The sequence below is a fragment of the Prinia subflava genome, chromosome 4 (assembly GCF_021018805.1).
Source record: "Prinia subflava isolate CZ2003 ecotype Zambia chromosome 4, Cam_Psub_1.2, whole genome shotgun sequence".
NCBI lineage: Eukaryota > Metazoa > Chordata > Aves > Passeriformes > Cisticolidae > Prinia > Prinia subflava.
The window spans coordinates 49,877,073-49,903,538 of NC_086250.1; the positions used below are offsets into that span (position 1 = coordinate 49,877,073).

The 26,466-nt window shown below is 37.9% G+C and overlaps 1 protein-coding gene across 6 annotated transcripts in view; it reads left to right on the plus strand.

Annotated features, from left to right (window-relative positions):
* The window catches only part of CFTR (CF transmembrane conductance regulator), a 111,535-nt gene that overhangs the window by 68,783 nt on the left and 16,286 nt on the right, over nt 1-26,466 (plus strand). For 4 of the 6 annotated variants that reach the window (XM_063396730.1, XM_063396727.1, XM_063396729.1 and 1 more), the window contains exons 13-21: nt 1,604-1,690; nt 2,533-3,265; nt 4,707-4,835; nt 7,715-7,752; nt 8,721-8,974; nt 10,007-10,086; nt 14,196-14,346; nt 15,446-15,673; nt 17,541-17,641. In XM_063396730.1, the coding sequence (XP_063252800.1) occupies nt 1,604-1,690; nt 2,533-3,265; nt 4,707-4,835; nt 7,715-7,752; nt 8,721-8,974; nt 10,007-10,086; nt 14,196-14,346; nt 15,446-15,673; nt 17,541-17,641 (1,801 nt within the window). Of the gene's footprint in view, nt 1-1,603; nt 1,691-2,532; nt 3,266-4,706; nt 4,836-7,714; nt 7,753-8,720; nt 8,975-10,006; nt 10,087-14,195; nt 14,347-15,445; nt 15,674-17,540; nt 17,642-18,865; nt 19,685-26,466 lie in introns of those variants that run through there. The other 2 variants (XM_063396732.1, XM_063396728.1) reach the window with 2 other exon arrangements.

A 26,466-nucleotide genomic window follows, 5' to 3' on the forward strand; every position in this document is an offset into this window, starting at 1 on the left:
CATGTATCCCCCAAACTGCAAAACCTACTTAGATTTTAATTTAAAATGCAACATTTACACGGACTGTTTCCTAGATGCTATGGATAATCATGTCTGTCACTTTTCGGATGGTTATAGCTCGTTTCCTGGAGGGTCACAGAACTTACATATTTATTGTCAGCTGTAGAATAGCAATTTTTAAAACAATTACAAGTCATAAAGACAGTGTCTGTCTTAGATTTTATTCATGCTCCAGTCCAAGCTCAGTGTGCTACAAGGAGTGTGGATATTGAGGTGGGTTGCAGACAAAGCTCTGAAAAGTTAGAGGTGTAAATTTACGATTACAGCCCTGGGTTGTACCTAGGTAATAAACTGGTGATAAACTGGGTATTAAATTCTTGGACTGGCTGCATAAACTTATCTGGTGCGGTGCGTGCAAGGTCGAGTGAAATGGGAACCCGTGACGGAGGTGATACACACGGGCCGTCATGAGGAGCAGGCGGGGATTGCGGGAGCCTGTCACAGAGCACGGGCATCGCCCCAGCTGCAGCGGGCGAGAAAAGGGACAAACACAGGGCGTGGCCTGCACTTGGGTCATCCTGTGGCCTGCACTTGGGTCATCCTGTGGCCTGGCACCCTAGAGCCAGTAGCTTTGTAGCTATTAAGTGCAACACACAAACTAGTAGCAATAAAACTCTGCAAACTTCCTGCTGATAAAAGCACCCAGAACAGTGTGAATGTTTGTTGTTGTGCAGCCACTGTATCATAATGTCTGGTCACTGAAATCCATCGTGTTAGGGGATTTTTCAATACAGTTGCTAGTTTCATTCACATAATGAGCTAATATTGAGGGCTTTTTCTCTTGGTGGTTAAATATTTTCACACTGATTAACATACTTTTAAAAATACAGAAATACAGCTGTCTGGATTTACTAATTATACTCTGATTGATATTGCATAATGATTCTCATTCTCACAGAGGAAGGCAGGGGCTCTTTTTGCTCTTATATTCAAATTTTTTTTTTAAAAAAACCCTCTTAGCCAGAGCTTAGGTCTCAGTGAGCCGTGGTACATAGAGCTTAAGGTCCTTTTTGATGTCTTCAACTGAAAATATTGTATAGTCCCATTGCAAATAATGTTTGCAAGACTATGCCTCATTAATGCACTTGGTTTTGATCATCATTTTTTAAAAGTACCTTTGAAATTAAGTGCTGAGACTTAAGTCTTTTCATATGTTTGTTTACATATATGCAATATTCCCTCAGGCACCAGCAGATGTTACAGTAACATTAAATTCCCATTGAAATGGTCATTGTACATTGATGGGGACTGTCAGGTTCTGGCTGTAAACAGATCTCTTTTACACAGGGCAACCTGTGTAAGAGACAGTTTTGTTTCATTGCACAGAAATTAATAGAAAACTGAGTTAGTTCATAATGTGGTCCACAGCAAGAAAAAGCTTTATTGAAAGATGACTTATAAGTACATTTCATGTTAAACTCCAGCTCCATTCTGATGCTGTAGAAAGTCTATCAATTAAAATATTTGAGACATTCTTAAATTATATTCATTTAAATTTAGAAGACATGAGAAAGTTAATATCATTTCCATTTTTTCTGCTCAGGGCAGTGTACAAAGATGCTGATTTGTATCTCCTGGATTCTCCTTTTGGACACTTAGACATTTTTACAGAAAAAGAGATATTTGAAAGGTATTGTATGTTTTGATAGATTGACCAAGCAGCACAAAGTAAAATGAAGGGTTTTTAATAACAGTACAAAAATACTGAAGGGATCAAAATTATACCTGTTGGGATGTTAATTTTTAGGCTTTCTCATAGTATTATGTTGTAGTATTTTGAGTATTTTGTGTTGGTGGTAGGATAATGCACGGTGTGGGGAGCAAGCCTGGGCCGGGTGTGAGCAGTACTGCTCCCTCTTCCATCTCAACATACTGAGCCTGCTGTAATCTCGTACTCCCAGTGTGTGTGGCTTTAGATCTGACGTATTTGTATCCAAAGGCTTTCACTTTAAAACCTGCTTTGCAAGTAGAATTTTTTACAAAAAGCTGTATTTTCACCCATTTTTCTAATCACTGAACGTTGAATCACCTGAAACTGCCTGCTGATGATTGGTTGGCCCAAGTCAGAGACTTTTTGCTTGTCCTTTTGATTAAAACAGTAAGTACACACACTGCCATCCATGAGCTTTTCAGCCACTGTAATTTTGAAGTTTTGAAATTGGAGTAATACTCTTAAGTCTCAGATCAGCAGATCTGAGTAACCCTAAGCTGGAAATAAATACTTCATGATGAACTGTGCTTTTTGGATTGATTTTAATGATTAAATTTTACCCTTTTTTCATTCTTGGGATAAAGTACTCACCCTTTACACATCTTAGCTTTACCACCTCCTTTGTAGCTTTGAGGGAGCACTCAAGACTAATCCTATTGGGAGCAGAGCAGGTAAAAGCAAATTGAAAGTGAAAGGGATAAAATCATCACTTAATCATGAAAACAAAACCATCTAAATGTTCACACTTCCATCTTTTGCAGCTGTGTGTGCAAGTTGATGGCGAATAAAACTAGGATCTTGGTTACTTCAAAATTGGAACACTTAAGGATCGCTGACAAAATATTAATCTTACATGAAGGGAGCTGCTATTTCTATGGAACATTTTCTGAGCTTCATGGCCAACGGCCAGACTTCAGCTCAGAGCTGATGGGATTTGATTCTTTTGATCAGTTCAGTGCAGAGAGAAGAAATTCCATCCTTACTGAGACTCTCCGACGATTTTCCATCGAAGGAGAAGGCATGGGATCACGCGCTGAAATAAAGAAGCAATCTTTTAAACAAAAATCAGATTTTAATGACAGAAGGAAGAACTCCATCATTATTAACCCCCTTAACGCGAATGGGAAGTTCTCAGTGGTGCAGAAGAACGGGGTGCAGGTGAACGGGATGGACGACGGCCACAGCGACGCGGCGGAGAGGAGGCTGTCGCTGGTGCCCGACCTGGAGCAGGGGGACGTGGCCCTGCTGCGCACCGGCATGCTCAGGGCCGACCACCTGCTGCCAGGGCACCGGAGGCAGTCGGTGCTGAACCTCATGACCAGCGCCGCTGCCAGCTACGGACCAAACTTCTCCAAAAAGGGAAGCACAACCTTCCGGAAGATGTCGATGGTGCCTCAGACAAACCTGTCCTCTGAGATAGATATCTACACCAGGCGTGTGTCTCGAGACAGTGTCTTGGACATAACGGATGAAATCAGTGAAGAGGATTTGAAGGTGAGTGTTGATTTGAATTCATCTTGGCTTTGGTTGCGGTGATGGTTTAGTGTAATATACTCTGCATCTGTTTTTCTATTTGTTTATTTCCTTCCTAATGCAGCATTTCTCTGTGGAATATGTTTTTGAGTACCTGTGAAAATTTTTAATCTCAAGTATCATCTTGAAATCATTGAAATCCTCAAAAATTTGCCTTATTTTTGTTCATTTTTGAGTGCTATCTGTGGAGAATTTCTGTTGTTATGATTTTCAGATGGCACAGAAATAACAACATGACTCTCAATATGATGGTAAAATGAGAGCAAACTTTATTCTTCTAAATTCTACTTTTATAGAGTAGTTTGATACAAAGAACATGATTAGTTATTAGAGTCTACACTCTTTTATAAACATCTTTTGCCAGTAAACATGTTGAAAAACACCACCTGTGGATGGTTTCTCACTTTCCAAGGTTTGTTTGAGTTCCTCCTTACAATTTTCCCAGGCCAGAATGAGAAAGTTGCTCACCTGCCTTTCACACAGACACTGGAAAAGCCTGAAGCCTAAATTCAGACCAATTGTCAGTACCACAAATTTCAATACAGAATTTACATCTCTTGCACTTTACCCTTCAGGTTACTTATGATAAAATGAAATTTGAAACCATAACTTGGAAAAACATTGTTTTAAAGCATTTATGTAAAATTCACCTTTAAAACATTAAGGCTCATGGAAAAAATGAAATACATTTGAAGTGCTAGCACAGTTTTAAAAATTGGAATTTGATCACATATGATAAATTTGCCAGACTGCTTAGTTCTTGTGTCCTGATGCAGATAATGAATGCAGGAGTAAGCTTGATTCTACTCCGGTTTTATGGATGTGCAGAAAAAAACAGAAGGTTGATACCAAAACCTGGACCAAAATTTCTTTTTTTCTAATAGTTTCAATTGGTCACGATGGACTACTAGCATTTCAAAAACTGACAGCTGATTTTCTTAGGATAGGAAAATTTTCTGGGGAAGATTCCTGGGTAGAAGAGATGTCCAAGGAAAATTTAAATTCATAATTTGCTGAAGCAGTACTCATTTTTTCTTTTGAGCTCAACAGAAAAAAAAAAAGCTCAAAGTGCTTACAAATTTAGTCTAAAATTACAATAATAATTCTCCACTGAAAGAAAATGGCTATTGATTAGTAGTTTTTGATTCTGGTAGTGCTGGACAAATCTCAGTTTCTCTCATTGTTGTCTGAAAATTTCAAATAATCTCTTGATTGTATTTTTATAACAAAGATGACTCAACCAGTCAGTACCTTCCTCTCTAGCCATTATCAGCCAATTTAATGCTTCAGCTCAATTATTTGCAGTGAATTAGCAGAAAAAATGATTGTGTTCTTGTGTCAGAAATTTTCATACAGAGATATCATTAGTATTCTTACTATTATTTTACTGATTTTTTGACAGGAGTGCTTCAGTGACGATGCTGAAAGCATGGGTACTGTTACTACGTGGAATACCTATTTCAGATATGTTACTATCCACAAAAACTTGATTTTTGTTCTGATTTTGTGTGTGACTGTCTTCTTGGTTGAGGTAAGAAAATCTGTGCTTGGTGTCTTGTTACAACAAATGATGTTTGTTCAAAGTGGTCTCTGTGAAAATGTCTAAAGCATCAAGACAAGCTCTTGTATGTATCACTTACTGACAATAGCTGCTAAATTAAATTGCAGTGACTTTTCTACTGCTTAGAAGAGCACATCTTCACAGAAGATAGTGGTTAGTGCACAGCAGCAAAAGACCCATATTCCCAAATTATCCAGGTTATTTTCTGCTACGTGGTACCATAAATGAGATTTATTGCCCTATGCAAGTCTCTTGTTCACAGGTGAATAAGCTTCCATTTTTCATTAAAAATTATCTTTGTAGAGCATTAGGGAGTTAACAACAGTAATTGCCATAATATTTTTTGATGAACACATACATAAATTCTGGAAAATTGCTTTGAAAAATGAGTTATTAGCTTTGCTCCTAGTGAAAGAAGAGTGGTGAGTAAGGCATAGTGCTGAATGCCTGTGGTGGCTGTTAAATATGGAAGGGGTGTTCCTGCAGCATGCAGACAAGATTTTTCCCAAGGATGGTGTAAAACACCAGGACAAGTACTGAAGAACATCTGGCTGTTTGTGGACATTTGACTGTTCTTCATATATCAGAAACTGTCTGCTTTTTGTCTTGTCTCTCAATTTAGGAAAACTTTTAGCATATAGCACCTCTTAATGTTCTTTTCTATAGTAAATATCCGAAATCAAGTATTTTTCAAAGGGAAGGAACGTGTTTCATAGTAGGAAATCAATGAGACTGTATTTGTATGTCAGCTTATAAGATATGGTGCCAATTTCTCTTGGTATTTTTCAACATGAACAGAATGAAGAGAAGAATCCATTAGGAATATAGGGCTAGTTTCTGGCTGATTGTCAGCAAAGGGGTTTTAGCAATTCTGCAGTGACATTCAAACTTCTAGTATCATCATAACTGGAGAAAGGTGTGACTGATCATATTCTGAATTTACACTAGTGTTATATTGCAGGTGATTTAAGTTAGTTCTCTTGGACCAGGAATAAATCCTGGAGGTTAGATCTAGTTTAACAGCCGAAATTTTTAAACCAACTCCAGAAGCAAGACACTAGTTAGATGCATAGCTCTTCTTATCATGCAAGTTTTATTTTCATGGTAGTGGAAAAGTGTATGTAAACCAACAGCAAAGCTGAATGTGAGTTTTGGAGGCAAAGGACATTTTAAATTTAAGGTCTATCTGATTTATTCCTGTATATTCAGCATACATTTCTAATGCTGATTACACATTTTTGCTTTTATTTTAGATTGAACCTTTTTTAAACAGTTCAAAAGCCTCATCTTCTAACTGAAAAAAAAAAAGGCTATGACAAAGAAAGTTTCCATACAATTTAAACTTTCCAGTGTGACTATTGTTGAAGTAAAAGCCTATTGGCAAATGAATGGGCTGGAAGGTATCCAGCCACAGTGCAGTCCTGAGCAAACCTCTGTGTGTAAGCTGAAATACCATGCCAAGTGTTTATGCATCCTGTGCTAACAGTTTGTACCCTTCCAACCTGACAATGAAGAGAGGCAAGTGATGGATATCCAAGTAAATTGAAAGTGGTGTTTTCACACCCTTCAGATCTGGGTGGGACTACTGTGGAAATGCTAGAGATGCTATTTTAGATTTTGAATGGATTGCTTTGTATTGCAGCTGAGTCCATACAGGTCACCATAAATAGGACAACAACTATAAATAGGACATATTTCCTAGGTTTGAGAGATGTATGTTGTTTAGCTCACTTAAGCAGCTCAAAACTGTGTCTCATGGACACAGTAATGTCCAGAGACTAGGGCTGCTGAACTGCAAGAACAGTTTTGGAGGGAAACACAGAATAGGCTCTGTGAAACTATTCTGTGACAATATTACCTACCGTCATCTTCATAGCTGAAAAAACTCCTCTGTTGGAAGGAGTCAAGATGACAACAGATTTCTGTTGGGAGATGTAAAAGCATTGTTGTGAAAGAAGCCTGATTCTTACAAATACCTAAATTCAGGACCATCGTGGTCAAACTTGAGTTACTGTAAGACCTGGAAAAGCTAAAGACTCCCAAAGGGAAGACTTCAGTTATGTGTTGGGGTATTACCACAATACATTTCTGTACCAGTGACATAAAAATATATGGGAAGAAAATGTAAAAACCTGTTTCAACCCTTAGAAAAATGATCATAGTCAGGAACAGAAGAAACTAAAATATGATAGACCAGATGAAGATCTCCAGTATCTTGGTGGACAGACAAGAATATATTACAGATTAAATTCTTGTTGAATGCTGAATCATCGCACAATAAAAAGGGTTTAATCCTACATTTTAAAAATATTACAAGAGATTACATGGAAAATTATGTAAAACTAAGCAGCAAAGCAATATCAGTCAAATGAATATAACAAATGTAGATATCAGGTAGCAAGAAAAACAATGCAAAAATAATAATGTTGAAGATTTGAAATTTATATTTGAATAGATGCCTTCAAAGATAGTGAGAGACTAACTCTTCTAGGGTCATTAAAAATATTAATCCTTGAAACGTAAAATTTGTAAAGGCATGCAGTTATCAGTAGGAAGGCATTAACAAGCCTTTGTTAATAGTATGGTAAAAAACAATACAAGAATATTTAGGCACTTGAGAGCCTGATTGTAATACAAGTCTAAATGTAGCGTTCCTGGTGGGATGCACTAAATTGTTTCCGTGGAGAGAGAAGAAGATATTACAAAGTTTTTGCTTCAAGTAAGTTTGACTTCCACCCATTTGTTTTGCTCCTTCTAAAAACAGGTATATAGTCAGTGAAAAAAAGATAAGAGAGAAAAATTGCATGAAGTGATACGACAAAATCTGACTCTGTTTTCTTTGGTCACAGGTAGCAGCTTCTCTTGGTGGGGTATGGTTTCTTCAAAAGTAAGTAGTGGTGATAATTTATTGAGAAACTGGGGTATCCCTTATGTTATTTTTTCTGTAAATAATGAATAAATTCTGCCAGAATTCTCTGTGGATAGTCACTGTCTTCTGGTCAATGAAATGGTTCATAGATGGATGACCTAAATACCTTGTGTAGAGGGTATCTAGTACTTCTGTAAATGCTGACAGTTGAATGGTTTATGTCTTGTTATTGAGTACACAATTGTATATGCAAGGTTTTCCTTGGTCAGTTCACTCTAAGGTCCATACTCTTGTATGGACCTGATTATCTTCAATATACTGTGATTCAGAAGTGCTGGGGAGGACTTGCTTAGGAACATTTTACAGGAGCAGTTTCTATACGATCCCATTTGTAAAATTTCCTCTTCTCATCTATGAAGAATTCCCAGAAGTTACAGGGTCAGCAGCTGAAGGTTAAAACATACCATGAGCAGTGGAAAAGCCAGTGGCTTTTCCTGGGTTAATGCTTTTACTCCCTGTTTCTGTCCTGCAGCAATGAGTCTGTGTGTTTGAGTATATGATGTAGTGATGTAGGTCTGTCTGGAGGTGATTTATGTTGATTTCCAACTACCTTAAGTCACTAAGGGCTTTGATTTTTATAGTATACCTGAAGAATTTTACTTCTATAGGTATTCAGTCTTTTCAAGACTTAAACTAATTTTTTCTGTTTAAAAGAAGTTGGTATGTTTTCCTGGATTAGGTTAGGTTTATCAGTGATTAAATAGTAAATTTGCAAGAGACTACTAGAGCAATTAATAATTTGTATTTCATACGTAAATGACAATATTTCAAAAATGACTGGAAATATCTGTAACTAACCATTATCATAGTTTTAGACCAAATGGACACTGGAGTACTGCTTGATTTCATTTAGCAAATAAAAGAATAAAAGAGGAAAAAGCACACAGTTTCCAGTAACGCATTTATTTTTAATTTCCATCACACAGGACAGCTTTGAAGGCAAATTCAACACAGTCAGAAAACAGCACCTCTGAGAAACCTCCTGTGATTGTCACTGACACTAGCAGCTACTACATCATCTACATCTATGTGGGTGTGGCAGATACCCTGCTTGCCATGGGAATTTTCAGAGGTTTGCCCCTTGTGCATACACTTATAACAGTGTCTAAAACTCTTCATCAAAAGATGGTGCATGCAGTTCTGCATGCACCTATGTCAACCTTCAACTCTTTGAAAGCAGGTAACTGAGATGGGAGATGATTGACTCATCTATGCATTTAATTTCAATTAAATGGTTTTCATTCTGTTAAAGGACAATGTTGCCTTCCATTTACATTTTCAGTCAAGTGGAATGTTAGAAGCTTGCCACATAAGGTAATTTGTGAATCTTTTAATGAAACTTGATTGCACTTAAATTGTCAATTCTGATTCTGAAATATCACCCTGTAAGAAAGAAATTTGGAGAAAACAAACTGTTAACTGTTCTAGGCAATAAGAGTAGAATAACTTCTAAAGAATAGACTTTGTCAAAAACTTCAATAGAAAAGATATTGTCAGCTGTGTCGTGAGTGACAAGGAATCAGATATGGATGATAAATAGTGCCTTTTTTAATGAATAGTCCTACTAAAATGGCATAAAACATCAGTTAATGTGAATGATGGTATGCATATTCAAATTTGGGAGTTGATATAAAGCTCATTATATAACTGATGCAACAAGTTCCATCTCCCGTTGTACATGAAATTGCTATCTCCAATGGTTCTTCCTGATAAGTACTAGATTACAGGAGACACTGCTAGATGATGATACAACAATGGGTTTCTCCTTAATTTTCCCTTATATTCTTAACCTTATTGTTACGTGATGTTTAATACAGTAATTCTACTCAGAAATTAAGAAACAGATTACAAACCCATGCAAATGCTGATGTGGAAATTACCTGTTTATCAGCAGGGCCTGCTGAATAAGGGATTTCTGACCATATGCTTTGTACTCCTGTTTCTGCCCCTTCTAGTTGTTTCTTTTTTTAAATCATATTTTCCTGGCTTTTTTTTTCCCGGCTTTTTTTTTCCCCAAGAGCTAAAATAGAAGTTGTGTAGCCAAATTCCTCCAGGGGTACAGAAACTGTAGCTCCACTAAACTGTAATAGAATTGCTTGTACTTGAAAAAATCTCTTACTTAATATTTTGTATTCAGAAAAACTTGTACCTTTTGTTAAAGTAATAAATGTGGGATTTAGGGGGTACTAATTTTTTTTTTCTTAACCCATAGGTGGTATGCTTAACAGATTCTCAAAAGATACAGCAGTACTGGATGACTTACTTCCACTTACAGTATTTGACTTCATTCAGGTTTGTGGAATAAAAGTTGTAACTTTTGCTGTCATATAGCAATGTTAGATTTCAGCTGTACATCTTGCAAAAGAAATAATATTAATATTTTTCAATCTATGTATCTATGTAGCTGCTTATCCTGTAGGTCAGCTTTATTGCTTCATTTTTGAGTACTTGCCTCTGTGTGCACTTATGTCTGCTGTTCATGCAAACCACTCTTACTACTCAGGCTCAGAAATATTTTTGTCCTGCAGACCCTTACAGGACAAGTATTCCTCCTGCTGCCCAGATTACACTATAAGTCATTAAAGGCATTCCTTAGTTTCTTCCTATTATCATGGCTCAAGTTTACTGTTTTTTTAATGCTATTCTTTGACTGCATTCAGTTACTTTCATAACTTCCCCTCCTTGAGCTCTTCTATTCCCAGTTTGCTAGTATCACCCTTAGTTTACTTCTCTTCTGTTGAATATATTTTTGACTTTTCTGTTCCTTTGTCTTCTATGGAAATGCCAGCTTTTCCTTAGGTAAAACTGGTTTCCAGAACATTTTAAAAATAGAAACACATCTTCCCTGGTGCTCCTGTTCCTCTCTACATTATTGAAGTGACATAGGCCCAACTTAATCAGCCCAAACACTCTGCTGTGCAGATTGCCTGTATCCATGTGTGAGTTTGTCGGCTTTATGGTCCCTACCAACACGATGATCTGATAAAGCAGAATTTCTTTCCCTGTATCTTTGTGAGTAATTGATAACTTCGACTCATGGCTTCAGAGCGGCCAGTGCAGCTCGACATGAAGGTCAAGTACAGCAGCTTAACTTCATGTCCTGCTGATGTCATGAGGACTTGCTCAATGAGTAGACATGGACATTGGGACTCTCTGAATCAACATATCTGTATGTATAATCCTCAGTGTGAACAGGAGTCACTATTGTCTTTTCTGATACGAGCATTTGTTTCAGATATTTTGGATCTACCATGGGGAGGTTATTCCAGAAGCATGCTAATTAGTCTGTCTCTACATTTAAACTTTCTACAAAAAACTGACTAGTTTCTCATGTTTTCAAGAATAAGGAAAATCCAAGTATTTGGCTGTTCTATTCTGCTGGCTTTTCCTTATTAGCTATACCTTATTGTTTAGCTATACCTTATTGTCCCATAGATTCACCTCTCTCCTCAGTCTCAACTGCAGAGGCTTCTAGACATGCATGATAAGCTGCCCTGTCTTGCCAGGTTCTGCTGAAGGTCACTGAACCTACCCACCAGCTTGAATAACTTTAACAGTCATTCCTTCACAATCAATTTCTTCTGGTCCTCCATAGATTCAGACTTCCATGGACTCTGCTAATGAACAAAGTCAGATTCCTCTGAAAGATACAGATGAGTTATAGATAGGACTTTTTCCTTCTGATGATTTCCTTCTGATGTTAAAGAGTCACAGAATGAGGAAGGGATGTGTGGGCCTAGGACCTGGAACCCCTCCAGCCCCTCTGTTCAAAGCAGTTTCAGCTAGAGGAGGTTGCTCAAAGCCAAGCTGGGTTTTGGATATCTCCAATCCTCTGAGTAACACGTTCCAGTATTTGACCTTCCCCACACTAAAAGTGCTTTTTCTTATGTTTAAATGGAATTTTGTGCATTTCAGCTTGTGCCCATTGCCTCTTATCTTCCCAGTATGCGGCATTGAAAAGAATGTGGCTCAAGAACTTATGGTCCACAAAAAATACCTACTAGTATTTATATAAACAGAATATATTTTAATTATATAAATAATAACAAACTGCATGTACAGAAACATTTATAATTTATATAAGCATAATAAATACCAGCAGATAGTTATACAAAGTGATGAGATCCCCTAAGCCTTCTCTTAAGGCTAAACCCAGTTCTATCCACCAGTCCTCGTTTCTTGGAGCTCCTTCATGTTGAGATGCTGCTGGCACATATTCCTTGTCCCTAAAGTTTAATATAGTCTCACTGAAAAGTTCAGAGTGAACTCAGTGATCATTTATGCCTGTGACCATGACTGGTTTCCCCTAAATGATAAACTCCTGTTGGTTAATCAAACTGGCTGTTGCAGTCATTGCCACCCTGAACGACTGCTGAGTCACTTGGTCTACTACCACCTGCATTTTCCAAAGTGGGAAACAGTGGGACATCTCACCATCTGCCTCTGTCCCAGGGCTGAAAGCTGAGCATCTGGGACCCTGAACTGGGCTGCATGAGCCCTCTGCTGCCATTCCTCAACCACATGTCAATACAGCTGGCTTGTGGTTTAGATTTTTGTTTCTGCCTTTTTAGAGAAATATCTTCTGTCTGACTTTAGGCTTACTTTGGAGTTTATGAGACAACACAGATTTTCATATTCAACTTTTTAGTGGAATAACTGTGGGATCAGCAGTTAGAACAATACGGCATCATGATGACCTTTACAAAATTTGAGGAAAGACAGCAACGGGAATTATAACAGTCACTGAGTGACTGTAATCTCAAGTAATGTGAGAACTGTATAACTGCTCAATATCACTTGAATAGCTCATTTGCTTTTTAACATTTAGAGAGAGATACAAGTGTTACTAATTTCTGCAGTTTGAAGTAATGAGTAAATGCAAATGCATTCTTGCATTGCTGCAGAGCAGTGCTAAACAGCCTGCACAGAGCATAACCCTCACATATCACCATTCCTTTAAGAGAAATGAGGAAAATAGTGGAAGAACTCATAGGATCATAACATTGTTTGGGCTTAAAGGGACATTAAAGATCATCTAGTTCCAAATCCTCTGCACAGGAAAGGACACTTTCCATGAGATCAGGTTTCTCAGAGCCCCTCTCAACCTGGCCTTGAACACTTCCAGGAGTAGGGCATAAACATGTTCTCTGGGCAATGCCTCACCATCCTCACAGTAAAGAATTTCTTCCTAATATCTAATCTAAACCTGCTCTATTTCTGTTCAAAGCTATTCCTCCTTTAGCTAGTTCAGCTGTAATGTAATTTTTTTCATATCATGTGATGCTGCTATTGCATTGCTCAGATTTCTGATGAAAAAAAAAGTGGTAGGAGCTTAGACATGCTTACCTGTTCATGAAAGACCTCTAACTTGGAATACTAGAAATTTAAATCCTTCCTTGAATTTATGTGGATGTAATAGCAAAAGCACCCACTGCAGGTTTCTTCCTAACATGAGATTAGTTTTGCTTTCTACCTGTTTCTTTGCTGACTGGTCATGTGCAGTGATGTTTCAATGCAGTGTTCATCATTTTGTCCAAATTGTCCATTTGCAGATGGTTTATGCTGGTAAGTTTGCAGTGTGAAGTAGTTGTTTAGTGTTAGAAGTAACACCCTGATACAAAGCAGAACTTTACCATTCTATGTACACTAGTATACTTGATTTTCTTTAGACTTAGACATGAGACAAAACCAATCTGCCTGCTGAAGTCTCTTCTCGAGTAAAGATCAAGACCAGATTTTGCTAAATTTGTCTGGAGCTACTGAGGATGGTATCTTAAAATGGTAGTAGTCTCTAGCAGGTTAAAATAGATTAACTCTGAAACTACTTTGTTTCTTTTGTCATCGGACACCTTTTTATTTCTCCTGAAACTGCTAATTTGTCATACCACTATTACTTGTACAATTTATTTCCTGTTTTCTGATCAGGATAAGCAGGAGTGTTAGTTTCATATATGAATTACAGTCCCTTGAGCAAGAAAAGAAGTGCAACGTCCCACTTTTTCTGATCCTCAGCAGGACTGCTTTGCCCAGAACCTGCAGGAGACTGTCACTCAGCTCCTGACAGCCTTGCACAGCTAGTCCAGACAAGAGTGAGTGCCTAGCTGCTATTGTTTTTGTGTGGCTTCATATTTTAGAAGCCTGCAATACTGATTGTACTACAGAAAACACTTCTTCCATCTATTAGGAAAAATGGCAGCTTATTGCAACAGGTAATGGATGTGGTCCAAATTATTAATAATCTTTTCATGGAGGTTTGTTCTCAGCTGCAAATCTTCTTAGGCAAGCACTTCATGTTTGTTGAAACAATACATAGTTGCCATAGGAAGGAGATGCATCACCAATCTCTAGTCTATAAAATGACAAGTTTACTGTATCAATAGTATTTTTCTTTCATTCTACAGTTAATACTGATTGTGATTGGCGCTATAACAGTAGTCTCAATATTAGAACCCTACATCTTCCTGGCATCAGTGCCTGTGATAGCGGCCTTTATTCTGTTAAGGGCATACTTCCTCCACACTTCTCAGCAGCTGAAACAACTGGAATCTGAAGGTAGGAGCAGCAAAATTGGTAGACTTTTAAACCCACAACAAATCAATTGAGAAGTGATTTACCCTTTCTCCTCTTTTTTGCCTCTTCTCTTGCAATTGTCTTTGGGAGCAGAACACTTATCTCCTTAAAGCCAGGGCTGTTACTGATCCAGGCAATATTGAGTGCTCTGCTGCCAAAGAGCAATAAAAAAGGTCTTTTAAAAGATGAACTTTATCACCACTGCAGCTGAAAACAAATGAAGTCCTGACATACAGTTTTCTTGAGAGTAAATGTAACTTGCAAAATTGTGGTCAGACGTGGTATGTACCCTTTGAGTATTTTCCTTTGTAAGAAAAATTTTCAATGGATATATCTTGATCACAAAGAGCTCTTATTTCTGAATAAATTATTTGATTAAATTTCCTTTCTCTCCCCTCATTAAAAGACTAAAATATTCCAAATAAATTGAAAACCTCATTTGTAATTGCGAATTTGCAGACCATGCACTGTTGCCTGGCTTTGCAGCAATCTGGCTGCAAAATCAGCAAATCAGTCCTGAATCTTAAACAGTGGTGATCCTCTTCCCTTTTACTTAAATATAATTCTGGATTTCCTCAGATCTAAATTTAAATTTCTTTGATGTTCACAGGGATCCACCACTGGTTCACCACTTTTTCTGTAATGCAGGATCTGTTTAAAATTACCATGTCAGTGCAGTTGAATCCAGAGCATTAAAGTACTCTGCCTATGCTAAGAAAGTTTCATATAATGGAGTTATCAAAATTGCAGGAATTAATTTTGTCTGGGGGGGAGCAGCCTTTCTCTTGTGGCAACCTACAGAAGGCCAGGAGCTTCCCCAAGCAGATATGAGGCAAATAATTATGTGCTAACTATGAACAATTATTGTGATCCTATCCTGCCAATACACTGAATGCATTTTCAGCCCATTCTTGCCAAGACTGTTGTTGTGCATCCCTCATTAGGATTACTTCAGTCATGTAGTTTGACTACCCACTGGCAGCAGTTATGCTGCTGTGAGGTAGAGCATGGGGGGTGTTTGCATTCTATCAAAGGCATTTGCTCATGCATGTTATGTTGTTCTAATTTAAACACTTTACAGCTCGGAGTCCAATTTTCACCCATCTTGTCACAAGCTTAAAAGGGCTGTGGACGCTGAGAGCTTTTGGGAGGCAGCCGTATTTTGAGACCTTGTTTCACAAAGCTCTGAACCTGCACACGGCAAACTGGTTCCTCTACCTGTCAACGCTGCGCTGGTTCCAGATGAGGATAGAAATTATTTTTGTTGTCTTTTTTGTTGCTGTGGCATTTATCTCTATCGTAACTACAGGTATGGTAACTTGACCCAAAAACTAAAATGGAAGTCTGCTGCTTCTTTTTATCAGCTCAGCTTTAGAAAATTCTGAGAGAAATAAACTATTGTGCAATTTAGCATACATTGGAGTTATTGATTTAAGTATGTCGTAATAGTAAACACAATTTAATTAAAATAGAAATAACACCATTATTACTGCAGTCTGATATTTGAGAGGACTCATTAAAGGGATTAATCTGAAAATAATAACTGAAGGGACAAAACTTTCATTTTCTTGATAGTAATTGTTGTAATTATCTCATGAGCTTGAAACCACATTACTGTTTCGAGAAGCTTGGATGTTGATCACACCTGTATAGCTCAAAGGTTTTTAGTAAATAGAAGTTAATGTTCCTCTCACTTGCAAATGGCTAAGACATGAAAAGTTTTAATAATCTTTTGAAGCCCACACCATTAGGAGAAATGTAATCCTGTTCTTTAATGCCCAACCCACTGACCCATTTTTCTGTATGAAGTTTTGCAAATTCTATTCAAAATCCCCTGAAAAATGACTCACTACTCCTAGTAAACACAGTGTATGAATGAGAATCACACTATATCTTACTTGTATTTGAAGTGGTGCCCATGACTTGCCAGGTGTAGCCAGCCTCAAATAAGCAAAAATTAGGAGTATGATGTCCCAAAAATGTTAATTATTCATTTCTGTGGAAAAATTCAGCTAACAATTACTTTAAACAGTTTTTTTATTCACTATGCTTTTGTTATGTTTGGATGTGGTTCTACCTCTCTGAGTTTTACACTGAACTTTGCTTGCAGGATCTGTATGAAGCTTCAGTACTATGGTCACTGATGAACAAGAGTTTGATGATTTTATGGAGGAGGGTTTAAAATCGAACAATATTCAAATTTCCATCAGCTGTACTTCAGTATTGAAAAGGAGTTATATAAGATCTTGCAATTTATCAAATATTGTATAGTTTATGAAATGCTATCCTCTGTTTCTTGTAGAAGGATCTCTAGCTCTTCTTACAGAAGGAGACACCACACAAAAATAGGCTCTTACAGTACTTCTGTTACTAAGGAGACTTCTAGTTCCCCTAAATTGTGTTCCCAGTTGTGCCTCTCATTTCTCACTCTGTGTCCTTATCATCTTTCACAAGGAATATTTTGCTTTTATTGCTTACTTTTATATTTACTTATATAATGAGATGTCTATAAGAAAAAACAGGAAGAGGTTTATTGAGGAAAACTATATGAGGAATGGAGAAATCATAGTAAGGTACTTGGCCCAAATTCCCAATTCCATTTAACACATAGTGACATTAAAAAAATCAACAGTGTGGTAGATTAAATGCTTATTTTATATTGTATAAATCATAAAGGAAAATCCCTGGGAAATCCTATGCTTGTTACAACTGACAATTAAAGCTAAAAAATTTACATCTGCATCTTTTTGAAACACGAAGGAGAACATCCTCTATTTGTCAAAGAAATGAAAATGTAAGCCATTTTGAATTTTAACATTGTTAGCTGTGAGTGGTGCTTTAGTTAGATAAGAGGAATTTCACAGATTCGTGTATGTTGGAAAAAGGAAAGTCAAATCAGGATTGCAAATACCTGATTCTGTTTACAAGTTAAGTACAGATTAAGATTTAATTTTTTCTTCTGCCAAGCAAGACTAGGGTTTCTAGTGAATTCAGTGCCAAAGCCAGGTGTTTAACTATAATTTAGCTCTTAGTCTTTTTAATGATTAACAAGTCCATGTTTTCTCCCTAAAACAGAGGAGAGAGTATGAATATGCCTTTTAAGATATACATGCTAATTTTCTGTTTTCTAAGGCTTTTAATTTGCAGAGAAAATGAATGTGTTTTTCTCTCCACAGGTGATGGACCAGGTACAGCTGGAATTATTCTTACTTTAGCTATGAACATCATGGGAACTTTGCAGTGGGCAGTAAACTCAAGTATAGATGTTGATAGTTTGGTAAGCAAAAAATGCATGGTGCTGTGCTTTCTTTTGAGGAATTAGCTTATTTTGTTGATTATGGTTGTACAGTCAATTATCTTTAGAGTTGAATATTACGCAGATGTGTCAGAAAAGTTTCCTTCATACCTTTGATAGCAAACTACTGGCTTTGCGATGGCACAAACTGAGTTTTTCCATGATCAGAAGTTTTTCTGGCTGCAATAGGCAACAGCAAATACTTGCATTTGAGGATTCAGGTTGCAGATGTAACAGAGATAGGAGAACCCTGAAAAAGCTTGGGGTTGTTTTGCTGTGATTATATTTCCTGTATTTATAGATATATAATATACCATCCTTGGTCTACTTAAGAGCTTTGCATAGCAGATCACAATGGATGTTTTTGAATTCCTTTCACCCATTACCAATAGTGATTTAAAAATCTGTCCTTGACTTCCCTGGCAGTCTTTTTCTGGCTTTATGTGTTGGAAAACAAAAAAATTTACAGTAGATTTCAGAGTCCCTTAAATCGTGATTAATTGAAATTAATTGTCATATTAAAAATATATAATTGGGGCAGATGGTGACAGTGAAGTAATATTTGCAAGTCTAGCATTAATTCATTTGAAAATAAATTATTCAACTACAGTCATCCTGAGGGAAATCATTAAGAGCCTCAGCACAAGGAATTAACCACTTACAGCATCTAATCTCTTGTTTGCACATGTGACTGCTGACAGTCAAGAAAGCTGATGACCATTCAGCAATGTTTCCTATTGTCCTAGAGTGACTTTATAAGACACCTATCCACCAAACATTTTATGCTACTCCTTCTGTGCTTTGTTAGGAACGGCCTGTCTTGAAGGCTTTGTGAAAGGGCTTCATTGCTGTAACTGTTGAACTGTTACAGCAGTTGAACTGTTACCTGTTGAACTGTTTATTTCAACAATTACAACAATTAAATTAGAACAATTTACATGACTGAAAATGAAGTGAAATGTGATATTGGTAAATCATAGAATTTTTAGGGTTGGGAGGGACCTCTGGAGATCCACTTGTCCAACTCCCCTGACAAGGCAGGGTCACCTAGAGAAGGTGACACAGGAACTCCCCACAGGTGGGGTTTGAATGACCCCAGAGAGACTCTAAGACCTCTCTGGGCAGCCTGTTCAGTGCTCTGTCAGCCTCAAAGTGAAAAAGTTCTTCCTTACGTTGAGGTGAAACTTTTTGTGTTTTCATTTGTAGCCCTTGCTCCTCGTTCTGTCACTGGGCACCACTGAGAAGAGCCTGGCACCATCCAGCTGACAGCCCCCTTTGAGATATTTATCTGCATTAATGGGATCCCCTGTCAGTGTTCTCTAAACAGGCCCAGCTGCTGCAGTCTCCCCTCAGAAAGGAGATGCTCCAGACCCCAAATGATCTTTGTGCCCTTCCACTGGACCCTCTCCGGTACCTCTTTGTCCCTCTTGCACTGAGGAGCCCAGAACTCAACACAGCTCCAGATGTCGCCTCACTAGGGCCAAGTAGAGGGGCAGGACCACGTCCCTTGACCTGCTGGCCACCTCTTCCCGATGCACCCCGGGCTACCACTCGCCCTCCTGGCCTCAAGGACACACTGTTAGCCCATAGTCAATTTGTCGACCACCAAGACTCCCAGGTCCTTCTCTGCAAAACTGCTGCTCTCTAGTAGGCCAACCCCCCCAAACCACAGCAGCAATAACTCTGTTCATTCACTCGGCTCTCTTTTGTAAACTCCTCCCCCTGTAAGGCAGAATGTGATCACTTTGAGTATAAAAATCTGAATACAAATCATGTTTGCATATTACATGGCTTAATACAAACTGAAGGTGTTTCACAAGAGCAACAGGAAGTCTTGCTGTGGGATTTAGAGGGCGCTGGACACAACAGTGTTTTAATAAAAAGGAACTTCCCCTTTTTAAAAGTATAGTCACGTTAAAATGTCACCTATTAGTAGCAATAAAGTAACTCCCTTTCCAAGGGAGTTTCCAAGTTGCTCTAGACTTTACTGAGTACTTTGTATTAAGACAAAGACTGTGCTGAAACACTGGTTATGTTGTGTGTTATAACATAACATATAATAACAATAATATAATATGTATTATTGTAATATAACATATATTATTGACAGCCTTCTAAGGTCCATCAGGTTATAGATGGATCCTCTGGAGAACTTTTAGCAGTGGATAACTGGCCACCCTCATGACATTGATTTTTAGGCATCCCAGATGAGAAACTAATAGATATTGCTGGCAGGATGGTTTTCTTGACATTCAAAAGCTGTTCCTGTGCACAAGCAGATAAAAATAGCTTAATGGTGTCAAGATAATAAAAATGCTTCATAGGGTGATACAGATGTATTCTTTCCTACTCTGTAGTCTCTGCATTTAACACTTCCCTCTTCAAAGTATTTTACAATTATTTGGCTAAAGATGTTTTTCAAAGGATTGCCTGACTTAGTCGTCTCTATTTACTATAAAATAGAGTCGTACTCTATTTTTCTCTCTAGAAGTAGTTGGAAGCTCCCCACAGGACCACATTGGCTCGAATTGACACATCTCCACATGTCTCCGGTTACAGATCCGCACACACTGCTCTAGTTGACATCACTCTTGCCCTTCCTTGAGCAGCTGTGATATCTGTGTTTATAAGCCTGCAGACAACCATGCCTGAGTGAATAGCACATTTGTAGGTAGTAGTCTTTGGTTGTCATGTAAGCTGGAGTTTACTGCAAGTGGTGGAAAGCTATGTCCAAAGGAGTAGCTGGCCAAACAGATGGGGAGGTGGCAAATCTGACTTTATTCCACACAATCTCCTTCTGGAGCTTTCTAAGACACTGGCACAGAGATTGAAGAAATCTGAGTTCCTAGGTTTGTTTTTATTTCTACATACATATTGTCTTTGAAGCAATTTTTGTTGAACAGGTTTGCTTTAAATTAAAATTCCCTATTGTCTCTTAATACCCCATAATTGCTTAATGGTTTTGGCATTTCATTCTCTACAGTCCTGATAGTTTCTCTGCTCTGCCTTTATTTAAAAACAAACAAAAAACCAAACAACCCCCATAACCTCCTTTCACACCCTCCAAATATATGTGATCACTCTGAGAGCTGTCCATTGTTTCATTTAAAGCTACGAATTAGGCTAGATTAATTGTTTCACTTTGAGAGTTTCTGCTAATATCCCTTTAGTTGGTTTTCAGTCTTTTTCTTATCCTTATAGGCAGTCTTGTAGTGTTTTGAATTATTTTTTCCTTCATAAGGAAATAGAAAATAATTTTTTTGGTAAGTGCTGCTTTCACAGATAAACATTAGCTTGTCCCAGTGGACTATTTTAATGCTTTCTAACCTCTTCTTTCACTGATGTATATCCTGCAGTAGCAGTCCTTTCCAGTTTCTTTTATCAGGGAAAGAGAAAATGCCATGCTTTTATTGTTGCCAAGATGGCTTATGTAAGGAGATATAAAAAGAATCCTGCAAAGAGATATCAAAACCCAACTTGCTAAACGTCAGAGTGCCCCACCCTGTACATCAGGGATGCTGAAGAATTAAAGTAATGCAGGGTACAGAAAAGGACTAAATTTAAAAGTACAGCTGTGAAAAATAATGGTGGTTTTTTACAGATGTTTTTTATGCTTTTATATTCCTATACCTCTAATCTGTTCAATTGATTTTTTTTTTAAATCTTGGACATTATCTTAGTATGGTTTTTACTACTGTTGGCAGAAAACCTGAGAATGCCTGTAATTTCCTAAGTTTAAGTTGAGTAAATACTTGACTGTAAAATCTGCATCAGAATGGCAGTCCTCAAAGTGAGATGTTGGTCTTCTGGAAGGGAATATAATGAAGAAAAAAAATCTTTAGAATGTTCTCTTTTCTGCCTGCCTGCACAGCAGTGTGAAAAAGAGAAAAAAAAAAGAGTAAAAGTTTTAAATGAACTGAGTATTTAATTTCTGCAGTTCAGAAGAGAAGTATACATCCCATAAGTGCACCCAATATGTAACAGCAGATGATGTGGAACCTCAATAAAACTGTAAGTTCTGCCTACAGAGCCAGTTTTGGCATAGACGTAATGCACAGAATTTTTTACAACATGAACCATTGGACCAATCTCCTACAGTATCTCCCAGCTGCACAGTGCACTTTCCAGCAGTGTGTTTGTGAGGAGGTGATGTCTGGCAACACAGCCACTGAATACTGTGTGTCTGGTCTGAAGAGAGTGACTGCTCTCTTTTTAGCAGAAGATAACACAGAGCCTGATTAAATTAACTCTATTACCTTGCTTGTAAAATAATTACTTCTTCCACCTTCTGGAAATGTTAATTATATACTTATGTTATGAATTCTCCTTCAAAGTTAAGGAGAGTTTAAGTGATATTAATGAGAAAATAAATCAAAGAATTTGCAGTGCTATTAAAATCTCAGTAAAATACAATTAGGCAAGGCTAAAAATAGTGTACTATGCTATAGACATAGGGATGAAAATAGTAAATATACTCCTTTATTCAAAAGTACTAGTTAAAGAACATGAATTTAGCTGGCACAGTATTGATGGGAATAATGGATAAGAAACTTGCTGTTACCTATCCTATACTTGTCATTATGAATGACAGAACATTTCTACCTGTGAAAAGAAGAATGGATATTTTTGTAAAATGCCTGGCATGCTACATTCTGCCCAGATTTAAATCATAGTTCAAGCTATAGAACAAGGAATTCAGAATTGATTTTAAAATTATTAAACTGTCTAAAATATCTGCATACCTAACTTGTAAGTCTGTCAGGGGAGCTAGGACATTGAGATGAAATTTTCTTTTGGATAGAAGGGCTCTTCTCCCAGCTGGCCTCCCAGCAGACATTAGACAGTGTGTAGTGGTATGGCCTCTTGGGCAGTCATGGGGAATATCTGCCTGTACAAACACTCACAGCTCTTGATGAAGCCAAGAAAGACCTTCATTTCTAAAATGGCTATGTTTCTGTAAAGCTAAGGTATCTGGAAACAAAGGCACCATCAAACACCAATTAAAATAACTACATGGTGGTCATTGTGGGATTTACTATTGACAGTCAGAGGGGGAGAAAACTGTCAGCCTGATCTGAGGTCTTCCTGTTTGTGTCACCAAAAAGACCTGGCATATATGCATGAACATGATGATGACCATGCTTTTCCATCTAATGCAGTGGTTGAGAAGGAAATAAGAATTGATAGGCTTGTGTGTTGGCATGCTTTTTAGAACTTCAATCATGTTTCAAGATACTGACATATAAGGTGTGATCCCAGTATGCCCTTGCATTTGCTTCCACATAGAAAATCCACCTAACAGTATTTCAATTGGGATTGAAGAGCAAAAAGGAATTGTACCTAATATGTTAAGTAGAAGGACTTTTCAGAAAGAACATAAAAGCAGTTAAACAAAGAAGTACAAAGGGTTTTCCATGATATCACTAAACAGAAATCTATTTCTGAGAATATAGATTAGAGAACAAATGTTGTTTACAAGAACAAGTTTTTGCAAAAGAAGGAATCTAATTAATTAATTCGTTGGACTGGGGCACTTAGGTACCTGAATGTAAGGGGAAGTCATGTCTTCTTCAACTAAGAAGACTTGTAGGAACTTGTTTCCTGAACAGGAGAAAAATAGGACAATTTGAAGACTTCAGGGCTGCCAGCATGAACAACATTCTCTGACAGTTGTGTTAGGAATTACAGCTTCTACAGAATGGATTTTAATGTTAACCTAAACAAGCTATGTTTTGGAGGTCAAGAAGCAGATAGTGAAGAGAACTTTACAAAATCAGAGTTAGGCTTGCAAATGGCTCAAAAGCTGGGTAAATACTTGATCTTAATTTTCACTAAAAAGGCAGTGTTTAATCTGTGGATTTAAAAGTGAAGCAGAAGGTAGAAATGGGATTTATAATATCTGTGGTGGGAATTATATGCAAACCAGCCAGAATACTGGTCTCCTTAAATTGTACACTTTGTGGGGGGACACACATCTGTGACCACCTGTGACTCAGTCCATCTAAAATCAGAATCTTCAGCCAGGGGTGGTTCGGTTCTGCAGCTGGACATTTCACTTAAACATGTGCAACCAGACTGGAGTAATGCCATCCATACCAGGTAGAGCAGACCTCGCATCCAAGTGTTCAGGAAGAACTGGCCAAGAAGCTGGAAATCTTCTAATGGCCCCTTCAAAGAAATTTAACAAGCTGGCAGTGGTGGTGGCATGTGATAAAATAACAACTGTCAATTTTTTATTGAGAAGGAGAAATGAGAACTCATTGATACCACTATCAGTGTGATAGCAGCAGTCTTCAGGAACTACTTCTAAGAATTAATTAAAAACATGGTGCTTATAGTGTGGAGTCACTTAGATTTGCTGACTTTAGGGTTATATAACACTACCCTCATAACTGTGTCTGGTGATTTATTTTCCAGAAAAAAGTAATGTAATAGATCTCATTTGCCTTCAGAAAAGCATTGACTGTGGCTCTGTTTCAGGAATTATATAAATGAAGGCTATCAGGATTATTACAACAACTGTAAACTAGTTAATGAGTCGGTCAGAAAGGAAATGGCATTAAGCTGTAGGTATTAACCTGTAGGGAGGCTACTCAACAAAGATTAGATTGCTGACTGAGCTCATTTTAATCTTTTTAAAATGCTCTCAACAAAATAAAAAAAGTGTGTTGAAGAAATCCGCCAATGGCACAAAGCTGAAAGGCAGTGTTGCCATAAATGATCCTGGAAGTTTAAATGTATTAGGTGACTTTGAAGGGCAGATATTAAATAGATTTAAGTTACAGAAGTGCAAAGGCTTGGATTTAGGGACTGCTAAGAATAACCTCTGTTGTAAGTGAGGATCGTGGTTAGAAATGGCTAAAATGGAGGCAAGCATGGCTGACCATCCCTCAGTCAAAGGCTGACTATAAGATGTGACTGTGAAGAAAAGAGTGTATGATCCCAGGATATGTTAATGCAGATATTCCTAATATAGATAGGAAAGTCACAATGCATTTGTATAATGTCCTGGTAAAACATCCAAAATGCTGTGTACATTCTGGTCAGACAGGAAAGCTGAATTTGAACTGGGGAGTGTGGAGAAGGAGAGCATATATTAAGAAAGAGGCTTAAACCTGGACTTTCTTTAGTCCTGAAGAACAAAGGGTGATCTGATCTAAGGTGTCCCTCCATAAATGAATGGGGAAAGCAGCTAGTAAAAGGAGCTCTTTAGAATTTAAAATTAACAAAGTTATAACACCAAAGTTGTCCATAAAGTAAAAAATATGTTTTCTGACCACCTGAGCAGTGACATTGTACTGAAGGAGATTAATTATATATTGACCCTTGCCCCATTTAATAAAAACAAGATCAAGAGGATCCTTTCTAGTCCCATGTTCCTTTGAAAATGCACCAAGACTGCTACTAGCAACTTCTGTCTGAAGTTTATTAACTATAAGATATTATTTCACCTAATATATATAAAACTACTGATAAAAAATTTATTATCATGGAACTTCCTACTAATTTCTCAAAAATTTTCAAATGTTACTATTTAATGATTGTTCGTTTTTTTACTTAATGCTACTGTTTGCATTTTTCAAATCCCATGCAGTCTCATGATCTTTGGAAATGAGTCATTACCCAAAGAACTTCAGGTTTGGGGCAACCCCATACCTTCCTGAAGGAAAGAGTTTAAGTGACCCATCTTGTTTTTATGATTATACTTTGTTTTCCTAGATACGAGTCATCACTTTTCGAAATACAGTTTTTAAGGCAGAAAGAGCTACAATGTCCATGTAAAAAGGAAGCAAGAGGAATCACATGTTGGACTGACATCAGTAGTACACGTGCAATGGAATCTAGAGCTCTAGATGAGAAGTAGCCTATCTTTGAAGATTATATCATAGTATAGGTGTCTTGGTTTAAGACAATTTAAAAAGGTGGGCACTTTAAAATGAGTTATCTCCCCTTAATTTAAACCAATCTGTTTCCACCAATAAGGAATGAATAAGTAGGTTTAAATGAAAAAATAAGTTTACTAACAAGTCAAACAGTAATAGGCAGAAAAAACCCAGTAAATAATCACCAGATACAAAATTGCTGAATCTCAGGAACCATACAGGAACAAAGAGACACCCCAAATGGCAGGGTACCGTCCCTTCTCAAAACAGCAGCCCTGCTGCTGGCTGCGTGTAGGGAGACAGAGGGAAAACAGCACCAGCTCTTTCCCTCAGGATGGCACCCCCAGGTGACCATGCGGTCCTGGAGACAAAGGGGAAAATGATGGACAAAAAACCCTCCTGGGAAGGTGAGAGCCATTCCAGTGGCAGATGAGACGTGCCAGTGCATGTGGGGTCGGCAGCACGGCCGCCTACTCCCACTGCCCACCAGGCTGTGCCAGTGCTGGTGCCGATGTGCTCCGAACTGGGCGTGTGTTGGGGGAAAACTGCTCTGTTGGAGCCACCATGGGGTGACCCAGCACCCCAGGATCTGCTCAAGTTCTGCTGCCAGTAGAGTTTGCAGAGTTCACTCAGAAAAGTTTCTCATTGGGAAATGCAGTTTTTCCATATTGCTACAGTTGGAAGCCCAAAACCCCACCAGAAGTGGAACCTCTGCCTTCATAAATGCTGCCAGGAGCAAAAGGGACTTGGCTTGGGTGCTCTGACCTTTTCAAAGGAGCAGCACCTCCTAACTGCCCCATAATTCCAGTTCCAGCCACACTAGGTCCTAAAGAGACACTAAGAGTTTTTGGGTACAGATAGATATGGAATACAATAATGTTGTGGGTTACTCATGACAGTAGCTTACACAGAAAAAAGGCACAC